This window comes from Pseudophryne corroboree, chromosome 2 (assembly GCF_028390025.1).
Source record: "Pseudophryne corroboree isolate aPseCor3 chromosome 2, aPseCor3.hap2, whole genome shotgun sequence".
Taxonomy (NCBI): Eukaryota; Metazoa; Chordata; class Amphibia; order Anura; family Myobatrachidae; genus Pseudophryne; species Pseudophryne corroboree.
The window spans coordinates 1,018,259,434-1,018,271,968 of record NC_086445.1 but is presented as its reverse complement, the minus strand read 5'-3'; the positions used below and the strand labels follow the sequence as shown (position 1 = coordinate 1,018,271,968).

The 12,535-nt window shown below is 45.9% G+C and overlaps 1 protein-coding gene across 3 annotated transcripts in view; it reads left to right on the top strand.

Annotated features, from left to right (window-relative positions):
* TMPRSS3 (transmembrane serine protease 3) overlaps positions 1-12,535 on the top strand; it is a 107,774-nt gene that overhangs the window by 38,044 nt on the left and 57,195 nt on the right. For all 3 annotated transcript variants that reach the window (XM_063950524.1, XM_063950523.1, XM_063950522.1), the window contains exons 4-8: positions 1,089-1,205; positions 6,388-6,511; positions 9,676-9,804; positions 10,456-10,499; positions 11,872-12,043. In XM_063950524.1, the coding sequence (XP_063806594.1) occupies positions 1,089-1,205; positions 6,388-6,511; positions 9,676-9,804; positions 10,456-10,499; positions 11,872-12,043 (586 nt within the window). The remainder of the gene's footprint in view (positions 1-1,088; positions 1,206-6,387; positions 6,512-9,675; positions 9,805-10,455; positions 10,500-11,871; positions 12,044-12,535) is intronic.

Below are 12,535 nucleotides of genomic sequence, written 5' to 3'. Positions count from 1 at the left end.
ACCTGCACTGCACATGGTTTTGCCCATTAGAGAACAATTTTGTTGCTGCGTTCAGGTCTGAATTAGGCCCTTAATTCGCTAAACACTTGCATTCCCCCCATAGAGATGAGGAGCAGCCTTTTATTATATAGGATTTTGTTTTTATGAACCAGCTATATAAAAGCCTATAGCACAAGCTCAACAAATGTCCTTTATAAACAAATCCGTACCCTTAAAATACCTCTTTTAACCACTTTTATCAATTGTTATCATAATAATAAAAATATTGTGAATCGGAGCACCAAAATGTAATAAAAGTTATCTGAACAATATTGAGCGTCATATTACAAATCAAGCCATGGAGGATTCCTGTAAAAGGCTCCGCTTGCTTCCCGGCGTGTTTAAGGCTGGCACTTAAATGGCCAGTGCTTTTAGAAGGAAAACACGGGGTGTTATACAATGAAAAACATTGCCCTTTTAAATTTTGGGCTTAAACACGCTGGGAAGCGGTGGCTTGATAGCAAGTAAACTCCCAAGTATACACAGGCAGAGATCCGCCACTGGTCGTGGTTAGCGAGTGGTTAGTCTCAGGACTGATATTCATTTTAATGAACACTGTTGTTGGATCATCCATGGTAGTTCTTGTGCCCTTAATTGCTCCTAGCAGGAGAAGTACCCTATATGGAGGCTCATTCAGGTGTGGTTGGAGGTGGAAGCAGCAGTGATAGAGATGTATGGTGATGCAGCAGGTGGCGTATAGTACCAGCAGACGCCTCCTGCTGCAGCAGTGGTCTGAGTTGTGTCGCAGCATTGGATCTCTCTCCCACAATCGGACGGCTTACAGCACCTATGGTGCCGCGCAAGCCGCCATTGTATACGCCAGGAAATCTCCATCCTATGACGGAGATCCCTTGCCTCTTCCCACCCCCAGAACGGCGCCGACACGCCTCCGTTTTCGCAAACGGAGACCATCTACATCCCCTCAGATGGCACCAGGCTGTCAGTCATCGACAGTCTGCCGCCGTCCTGCTTCCGATGTCGAAACTCATATGCAGCAATAGCAGGAAAACTATCTGACAAAACATGTATTTTTTTCCCCATTTCCTTAGTCCACTACACTTGTCCCGGGAAGATACATTGCCAATCCTCTTCAATATGTATTCTCAAGACGAAACGTTGCGACGGCGTCTTCGACTGCCCAGACGGAGATGACGAATTGAGATGTGGTAACAATGGCATATTTATATGTTCTATTCTATCGTATTCTCCAAGGGTTTGCACGTTTAATGTTGTATATATAATACTCGTGACCAGACATCTTATTTTACTGCATAGCAAATCTTACATTAAAACAATGTCGTCCTCTGTGATATTTTTATTTGATGGCGCAGAAAACATTTATTTTTTTCTATTAAATGTGACTTTTTAATGGTTGAAAAAAATCGTATGAAAAAAATATAAAGAAGCCGTTAACTGTCGGTTTCTGATTGTTATTTAGAACAAATCACAATAATATTTGTGTTGCCGTAGGTCGAGCGTAAAGCAGACGCTAACATGGTTTATGGAGTCTCTCACTCACTACAAGCTCACTTTGGGCAGCATGTATCACGTAACCCACCCCTAGTGTATATAGCTGGTATGCAGGACCGTCCTCCCAATATGTCCTGCAGATGAAAGCACTTCTGGGCCTATGATCCGGTAGTCCAAATACTCATGCGCGGACACTGGCTTGCATACGCCCAAGCAGCGGGGAAGGAGAGGGCTCATTCGGTCCCTTCCGATCCCTCTCCGGAGACATTTTGCATAAAGAAGCCTATAAGCTTCTATTGGCAATGCTATCTATAGATGGAGTTGTCTATCGGGTACCAGTTCCATAAAATTACACTTCTGGAGCTTGATATGTGCGGTACCATTGCAGCCCCATAGAATCCTATTGGGACTGCTGTGCTGAGGACCTATTTAATAAATATGGGAATCCATATTTACAGATATTGCTGTAAATCTCAAAAGAATTGTCGGGTTTCCATATACTTATGAAGAAATTATATATAACAAGTATATATACACAGGCGCTGTGATGAGTATGTTTTTCCTAGCAGCTGAATAAAGAAGGGGTAGTCAAACCCTTTAGGTAACGAGAGAAGGGAAATAGATATACAGCGCTAATTGACACAATATGTTCTAAAAGATGGATATTTAATATTAAATTGTTTTTAAAAGAAAAATTAAAATTATAAACAGTTCAGCTTACAAACTGTATTATAATATGTCACAATAATGACTTCCGGTGGACTTAAATTTGGTTAATACTGACACCAGCTGGTATATATGGCACACATCAACGTATTTGAGACCAATATGAATACAGTCATGCAAATGGACCAAATGAATAATAGTTCATCCAAGTGGATGTTGTTACCATGTCTGTGTTCCGTTTAAAGAGGCTCCCATAGAGTGCAAAGTCCGTATGGCAACGGCGACAATTGTTGGGGTCCTGGTTCACAGTTCATTTGGAACTCCGTGTTCCATTAGATGGGCTCCCCTATGGATGTAATAGGCAAAGGCAATGCCTAAAGGGGTCCTGGTTCACGGAGAAGATATAGTACAGGGTCCTGACTGTAGATGATGTCGTAGTGATGGTGCTGGTCAGCAGATGTCCACACAGGTCTTGGCCTAACGCGTTTCACTGCTCCAGGCAGCTTTTTCAAAGGTGATGTGACGTTGGCATAGATCACCCTTTTATAGGGGATATGATGTAATCATTACAAACAGCTGGTGCTTAATTATTATACTGAACATATTAAAAAACAATAAAATCATACTGAAATGAATCTAGTATTTAGTACTCCTAATAAAGAGTCATTAGAGATGAATAATTAACAGAAACGAGGCTGGAAACAGGAGAAACTGGTTATTTTATTTGTTTAATTAATCTGATGAATTCCGGTCATGTGATCTGTGTCCGGGTATCGCCCAATCAGGAGTTGTTAATCAGTCATGTGAGGATGTCACATGATTTACCCAGTGCGGAAGCAGTGTTACATGGACTCTAGTAATAACACTAGAGTTACAGTTGGAACGCACGGTATTCCGGTCACATGATCGGACATTTGCCGGTCATGTGACGGAGGGTTCACGTAATGTTCTAGCCACGTGATCGGACATTTGCCGATCACGTGACGAAGGACACACACTAAGCGGTGCCACCCACAGCCCGACCCGCCACGTCAATCCGGCCAGGAGCGGCCACCCCATTGAGTACGTCACGTCAGAGTCACGTGAGCGGACTAGTGCCGATCACGTGACTATGATCACAAGTTTTTGAGTTCCAATCAGGGCGTTAAATGATGAAGTAGTATTCAAACACGGTTGCTAAGTGACCAATGGATGCTTGAGTAAGATTAGTATATTATCTTAACAGTGTATATTCGTGATTCTTTTCTAAATAATTTAACTTCTTAGTAATACAATATATATACACCTAGGAACATGTTAATAATCAATACCCTGTACTGAGTAGATGCCATAATTTAACTTCTTAGTAATACAATATATATACACCTAGGAACATGTTAATAATCAATACCCTGTACTGAGTAGATGCCTGCGTTAGGATTTAATAAATTAAATAAAATAAATTATTTATCCAGAGATATTATTTATCCAGAGATATTATAGATATATCGACAAAGGGGGTGAATCACAAGATGGTGTTAAGTTCTAATGCTTCATTAAGACCTTCAGGGTGTAGAGAATTAGTATTAGCCAAAGTATTAACCAAATTTAAGTCCACCGGAAGTCATTATTGTGACATATTATAATACAGTTTGTAAGCTTAACTGTTTATAATTTTAATTTTTCTTTTAAAAACAATTTAATATTAAATATCCATCTTTTAGAACATATTGTGTCAATTAGCGCTGTATATCTATTTCCCTTCCATATACTTATGCTTGAGACATCACAACCCTAATCACTACTTACCTTCCCTCAATGGCCCCCTAATTTTAACCCTCCCTTCCCGCAGCCTATCCCTAACCCTCCCCGAGGGTGCCTAACCCTAAAAGCCCCCAATTCTCGCAGCCTAAACCGAACTCTCCCTCCCCCGCAGCCTAACCCTCCCCGGGGGTGCCTAATCCTAACCCCCACTCCCCGAAGCCTAAACCTAGCCTCCCTTCCAACACCCTAACCCTCCCCCTGCCCTCTAACCCTCCCCCTGACCTCTAACCCTCCCCCTGACCTCTGGGTCGGCAGTGAAAGAATCTGGTCCCGGGTGTCGTTATTCCGGCGCCGGGATTCTCCATTCGGGAATCTGGCCCCGGTCTTCTTAGCTGTGTCAGGATCCTGGCGTCGGTATTTTGACAGCCGGGATCCTGACCATCGGGATCCTGATCGTATCCCATTAATATTGTTATTCATTTGTATTTAAATGATCAAGTGCTTGACTGTAATATACCATCAGCATAATGTAGGTATCCAGATGATAGACAGTGAAGTCAGTCAATAGGTCAACACCAGATGGCAGACATTTAAATACTCGTCAGGGTCAAAAGGTCAAACATGGTTGACATGATTTTTCATGATTTTTAGAGTTAGGGTTGGGCACTAAAGGGAGGGTTAGGGTTACAATGCGTGAAGGGGATGGTTAGGGTTAGGCACAGTAGCGGATCTTGCCATGGGCAAGCAGGATTTTTCTCCCAAGGGCACCGCCGCAGTGGCAAGATCCGCTACTGGTGCCTGCCGTGCGGTGTGCAATGACGTCATCACGCACCGCACGGCATTGTGGGAGCGGCCATAGACACAAGACCTCTAGTGTCTCTACGATGCTATGGGAGAGACGTCATGACGTCTCTCCCATAGATCAAAGGAGCAGCGCCGGTGGCCGGAGACGGAGGACAGCAGCGGTCGGGAAGCAGGAGCGGGGATGGTAAGTATTTTTTTTTTCTTCAGGCAATCGGCGCTACTAGGAGCACAGCTACAGGGGGCACAGCTACTGTGGGCACAGCACTGGGGGGCATAACTGTGACCACGCCCCTTCCCCATGAAGCCACGCTCCTATTTTTTGCAGCGCGCCGTAGGCGCACACTCACCTTGTTTTACGTGTGTGGGAGAGGGGGGAGAGGGGGGTGCCAGCGAAATTTTTTGCCCTGGGTGCCACAAGGTCTAGGACCGGCCCTGGTTAGGCACTTGGCAGAGGGTTATGGTTAGGCTCCTGAAGGGGATGATTAGGGTTAGGCACTTGGCAGAGGGTTGGGGTTAGGCTCCTGAAGGGGAAGGTTAGGGTTAGGCACTTGGCAGAGGGTTAGGGTTAGGCTCCTGAAGGGGATGATTAGGGTTAGGCACTTGCCAGAGGGTTGGGGTTAGGCTCCTGAAGGGGATAGTTAGGGTTAGGCACTTGGCAGAGGGTTAGGGTTAGGCTCCTGAAGGGGATGGTTAGGGTTAGGCACTTGGCAGAGGGTTAGACTCCTGAAGGGGATGGTTAGGGTTAGGCACTTGGCAGAGGGTTAGGCTCCTGAAGGGGATGGTTAGGTTTAGGCACTTGGCAGAGGGTTAGGGTTAGGCTCCTGAAGGGGATGATTAGGGTTAGGCACTTGCCAGAGGGTTAGGGTTAGGCTCCTGAAGGGGATGGTTAGGGTTAGGCACTTGGCAGAGGGTTAAGGTTAGGCTCCTGAAGGGGATGGTTAGGGTTAGGCACTTGCCAGAGGGTTGGGGTTAGGCTCCTGAAGGGGATGATTAGGTTTAGGCACTTGGCAGAGGGTTAGGGTCCTGAAGGGGATGCTTAGGGATAGGCACTTGACAGAGGGTTGGGGTTAGACTAATGAAAGGGGTGCTTAGGGTTAGCCACTAGGGGGAGGGTTAGTTTTAAGGTTAGGGTTAAAATAACACAAAAAGTGTGTCAACCTATTTTTGCGTTGACCATTTGCATGTCGGCCTAAATCCATGTCCACCATTTAACTGTTGACTTTTGACCCTGTCGACCTTTGACTGCCGGCCATCTGGTAACTATCTAGACACTGTTGGTTTTTTAATCCACACCCCATAATGTATCAGGACTAGGAATTTGCTCTTTATCAGGACTCCAGAGCATCTAGAACAAAGGCAGGAGGAATATGAAGTCCTGGGTTCTAATCCCAGACACAAGCGACATACGTAAAACAGCCTTATATTTGGTTAGTACAGATGTCACCCGTGATCATTGGAGAGTAGTGTTGTCACTGCTGTATAATGTACCTTTATATTGGCCGGCCAGTGATGTCATTTATATTATTTTATATATCATTTATTTACTTTGCGTTTTCCTTTCAGTGTCACTATAAGGATATTTTACACCTATTTCAGTTCTATTCAGCCATGTCTAGCTCTGCTGTCACAATGTCATTCTCACAAGCCGTGTGTATAATCTTTCAGTGAGGATGAGTGGACGGAACGGGGTGCTGCAAGCCTACATGACCGGCTCCTGGAGAACCCTCTGCTCTGACGGCTGGAAAGCGGTGTATGGGAATCTGACATGTAAGCAATTAGGGTTCTCCAGGTAATAATAAGGAGCTGTATATGCTGCACTGCATGCTGTCCTCGCTCGTTCCTAGCTTTAGAAAACTGTGTTGAACATTGCAGATGACCGGGGGGATTTAGAAATACCCCACAGTGGCGTATCAATAATGGTTGCGGGGTGTACAGTGCACATGGGCCCCTGTTTCATGGGGGGCCCCATGCTGCACGCTCTGCACCCAGAATAGACCCCACTGTGTGCTGAGCAGCGGGCCCCTGTTTGCTGCCACAACCATTTTCGGGTGATATATTTGGAAATATGAGGCTGGTGCAGGAGATTGCAAAGACTCTTTGCCACTGTGTCAGAGCCTTTACCATCAGCTAGAGATGGCCATCAACCATCGATGGTCTATGCCTGATGTCAAATGCTTTTACCATCGATGGGGGAGCACCGAATGGTTTCCCGCCATCGATGATATAGAAGCATCCGATTATTTTATTTCTTCTGTCCTACCAAATCTCTGCCCCCCGACACCCGCTTAGCCCTGCCCCAGGCTTTGATTGGCCCGCGGACCAATCAGTTAAAAATAAAAACAGGAATGGTCTTCGATAGCATAGTGTGTTACCATCGATAGACACTCATAGATTATCCATCGATGGCGAGCACACAGATGGCAATTCCTACCATCTGCTGCACATCTTCGTGCTGCCGTCTTTCTGAAACTATCATACAAAAGGTGTATATAGGAGGATGGATGCTGAATAGAGACCCTCTTGTTTACACACCCCTGATACCCCAGGTTATCCTGCTCTTTTCTTCCCTTTCCTAACTTGTTATTTACACATTGCATACCTGTCACTAGAACAGGGACTTTCCAACTAATGAGTACCTAGATAAGTGGTGTTAAAAGCCTAATATATTTATTATTGTGACAAGCGCTAGTTTGATTAGTAGACTCTTAAGCAGCAACGGTGCCGTTGGTTCATGGGCGTAACTAAAGTGGGTGCAAGGGGTGGCATTGCTATGGGGCCTAGGGGGCCTGGAGCCAGGTTATATAGTTGCATACCAGTTTTCCAGATTTGCCTGCTAAGCAACTGGGTCTGATCCATTGCCCAGCCTGACTTGTGTGACATTATGTTGTCAGTGAGAGGAGTGTGTAGTGGATGTTATAGTGGTAAGTGGGCACTGTAATGTGGCACAATATGAACTGGAGGGCACTCTAATGTGGCACAATCTGATCTGCACATTGTAATGTGGAGGCCACTATAATGTTACATAATAAGAACTGGGGAACTGTAATGTGGCATAATATGAACTGGGGCACTGTAACGTGGCATCATGTGAACTGGAGGTCACTGTAATGTGATATAATATGAACTGGAGACACTGTATGTTATAATGTGAATTGGGGGTACTGTGTGGCATAATGTGTACTGGGAGCCCTACAGTGTGACATCATGTAAACTAGGGCACTATTATGGGGCATAATATTAATATCTGTTGCGGAGAGGTGTCTCTCAAGAAGCACTGGGACAAGGGTGCCCTCAATATGTTAATATGGGGCCCACAAAGATCTGGTTACACCCCTACGTCGGTTCCAACAGGAGTGTTAAGCTGGGTACACACTGGAGCAACTTGTCCCCTATTGGGCCAACCAAGCAGCCAATTACAGTAGGTAAGATATACACACTTACCAATCGGCTGCTCGATATGTCAATCCTCACATCACAGCTAGACGGGCATTTAAATATGCCCGCCCAGCTGTGAGGTCAGTCCCTGTAGCCAGTGCACAGGGGTTATGTGGGTCGCCCATACACAAAGCCAGATGCACGATATATTGGGGCTTCGGCTGTGCTGCAGGGCCGACGCAATATGTCGGTGAAAGACATCGGTCACAGACATATCGGGTGTACCCACCCGTCGACATGCCTTGAATAGTTCAGTTGGCTTGATCGTACGATATATAGCAGTGTGCACCCGCCATTAGGCTGCATTGGCTCAGTGCACAAGATGGCTGCCACCACTCTGTGTGTATGTGTGTGTGTGTGAGGCACAGGTATATGGTACTTGAAATTCCAATAGTATTCTGACAAAACATTAAATACAAACATGTCTGAATGGTTTATGTTCCTTTTTATTACATAGCATTTTCCACAATCAAGTCATATCATGGTATTTTTGTGGACCGATCACAGTTTATATATTAAATATAAAGGCAAAATATAATTTACATGTGAACCTACAGACCAAAGTACATTCCCCGACAACTGCTGCAATCAGGAGAGGCTATCCACACTTCTGCTGTCGATGTTCTGCTGACGGACTACATGCTGTCCGTATCTGAAGGAGCTAGGCACGACCAACCTACTCGCTCCTTAGGAACACTCACACACGTAAGATGGGCAACCAATGAGACTATCCGGACACACACGTCACTAACCCTATAGCCCCAAAGATAGTATTAGAACGTTCATAAATAACAATCTGTAGTAGTTTTTTGGTTGTAGTTTTGATCGTAATTCATCGCGGGTTGGTTTTGGTGCTCCTACCCTCAAGTTTTTTGGGGGTCTATTCATGAAGCAGTGAAAACTGTGGAGTAGTGAGCCAGTGGAGAAGAACCAATCAGCACTGAAGTAACATTTATAATTTGCATACTATAAAATTATACAGACCAGCTGATTGGTTGCCAATGGCAACTTCTCCACTGGCTCACTTCTCCATAGTTTTCACTGCTTCATGAATAGACCCCTTGGTGCGGATTCAGTTTTTAGCTATAAATTTCCGCACATTTTTGGGAGAGGGATCCTGAGGACCCCTCACTGTTATCTTCCACTATGACCGTAAGCGTGCCAGGGCATAAACTCCCACTTTACTTTTCTGTCTATCGGTGCACATGTGCAAAATACATTTAATGCATACCCCCAACAGATCACTTCTTAGTGCCGCTACGCTGTATGTGGGGAGAAAACGTGAAAAATAGTACATATGCTTTCATTTATAGCTGACTGTCCGCTAAATAAGCATCATTTGTGTCTGCGAAATGACCCTCTACTGATAGGACATCCTTACAGCAAACTTCGTTGGTGCCTGTTTTATATTAAAGATAGGAAAAACTATATATATTTTTAGTAAAAAAGGTTTTGTCCTCCTAATTTTAAATGCAATATTGTAGAATGTCTGTAGCTAATGCTGACTGTCCTTTGTAGTTTTTTGAGCACTGCCTCGCTGCCGGTGGATGCTATTGAAGAACAGTTTAGACGAGAGTTTGTGTCCATCACACAATCGTCACATTTTGAAGCCCAGGGAGCGTTACTGCAACATGTTATACAAGCAAGGTTGGTGCATAATGATGGAATAATGGCGGATGATATACATTTAACAGTCCCCAGATGACTGACAGAGACAAGACATAACTTGCTGTTGGCTATATACAAATCTGACTGACACTTGGAAAGTCAGAATGTATTAGTCAGCTAAACAGGTGCGGTAGAGTCTGTCAGTGTCTCCAAATCCTGTTTGCAATGTTCTGATAATAAGAGGCCTCTTTATTATTTATTATGGGCCCATTGCACACAGGGTGGGCCAGGGTACTGGTGAGGGGTGTGGCCCAATCAGGGAAGGTGTGGCCAAGCTGCTAGTAGTGCTCAGGATCGCTGGCTGTTCCTGCATAGCAGCGCAGCCGTGCAGCGTAACTGGCAGTGAGAGGGGTCCGCTGTCTACTCTCCCTCACTGCCCTATGTGCCGCTCAGCTGTGCTGCTATACAGGTGGGAGTGTCTGGCGCTCCATACTGTTATGTAAGTAAGGGGTAGTCTGTATATGGTGTCAGACATGAAGGATTTGTCACTTTGAAGGTTGCAAACATGATACAGAGAGATTCTGACCTCACTAAGGGAAAGCACTAGTGCCCCCCTGCTGTAAAGTGCTGTATTTACCTAAAGAAAGTATAAAATCTTCCTGCATAAATCACTTTTTTTTTCCTTTTTAGGGAACAATGCTCCTCTGGATATGTCACTACCATAAAGTGTCTCGGTGAGTATTTGTTATTAATCTGGGGACGCAAATTACATTTTGGTGTGTGTCAGGTACGAAATCCTCATCCAGATGGTCAGAATCATGATGGATTATGGGAAGTATTTTAATCCTACCCCTAATTCACTCACGCAGCCTAACCACCACTACCCTGCAGGATAATCGTAGCAGTCCCCTCCCACAGCCTAACCCTAGCCGCCACCCCTGCAGCCTAACCCTAATCACCACCACGCCGCAGCATAACCATAACAGTCCCCTCCCGCAACCTAACCCTAACTCTTCCCACCCACAGCCTAACCCTAACCACCACCACCCCGCAGCATAATCGTAGCAGTCCCCTCCCACAGCCTAACCCTAGCCGCCACCCCTGCAGCCTAACCCTAATCACCACCACGCCGCAGCATAACCATAACAGTCCCCTCCCGCAGCCTAACCCTAACTCTCCCCACCCACAGCCTAACCCTAACCACCACCACCCCGCAGCATAATCGTAGCAGTCCCCTCCCACAGCCTAACTCTAACTGCCACCCCTGCAGCCTAACCCTCCCGCAGCTTAAAGCTGCATGCACACGGTAAAATGCAGAGTTTTGTCCAATACTGACTATATTGTGCCCAGAGGCATGTAGTCAGTATTGTCCCCGCCTGCACACACTATATGTTCTTGCGACGCAGAGCCCGCTGGACCGCGCATCGGCATCGCAAGATTATACACGCTGTGCAATATGCACTATATTTCCGTGCGATATGGACTATATAGTCCATATCACACAGAAAATCGCACCGTGTGTATGCAGCTTAACCCTAACCTCGCCTCCCGCAGCCTAACCATAACCCACCGCTTCCACATCCTAACCCGGTAGCGTCTAGTTTCTCTTCGTGTAGAGGACCTTTCTCGCTCCACTTTGCTTGCCACAGATTACTATTCCAAATAGTTGGTGATGTGGATGCAGTGGACTATGGGAAAGGTCCTCTCCACGAAGGGAAACTAGACGCTACTGTCAGGTAATTTCCCCTCCTTCCCCTCTAGTGGCCGGTGCAGTTGAGTAGTATCTGACACAGTGCTAGAGACTACTGCGCAGGTCTCCAGGAACATGGCCCCCTGCTCCATATTCCAGGTGACTTTTCTACTGCACATGTGCAAATCACAGGGAAATGGCATCTGTTCCATTGTCATGGTGATTTGTGGAGCACTGACGAGGGACTCTGGAGAGGTGAATATTTAACATGGATGCGGTGTGGGCCCCCATAGATCCAGGGGCCCATGTGCACTGCACACCCGCACCCATTATAGATTGGAAACTTCTACATCAAATGCGCTGTACTGTTTTCTTATTTACTTCCATTGAAACAGTATCTCCCGCTTTATTTGCAGTCTGTGGCAACCGTCCCAGTTACAGCTTGTCTACGCGTATAGTGGGTGGGAACATTTCTGCCGACGGACAGTGGCCCTGGCAAGCCAGCCTGACATTCCAAGGCATTCATCTGTGTGGTGGCTCTCTGATCAGCGCGCAGTGGATAGTCACTGCAGCCCACTGCGTGTACGAGTAAGTGTCAGTAAAGTGCATTCTGTGGTGAAACAAATTCAGGGTCATCCGCCTAGTGCAGAGACAACATCTACCCGTGTATATAATCTACACAGACTCTGGACGGCCATTTTGTGGGGTGAACCAATATTTATAACTAGTTACCAGCCCGTCAAACTGACGGAACAGCATAACAGTAATGTCAGCGTCGGCGGATGTGCGCACCTGAACTGAGCAACACTTGAATTGTTCCGTTGGGCGCCATCTAGTACCCGCTGGCGCGCATAACACTTGAATTGAGAAGTGAGGAGCAGCGTAAGCCTTTTATTATATAGGATAATGGAGTCTATTGCCAGGAAGCCATACCCCTATATTTTTTGCGCGCGCTTACGGCGCGCACTAACCCTGTTTTACATAGAGGGAGGGCTCCGATGCCGTTTCTTGCACACAGTGCTAAAATGTCTAGTTACGGCACTGTTGCTAGGTATTCATTTCTCTGGCCCTGAGCAGGTC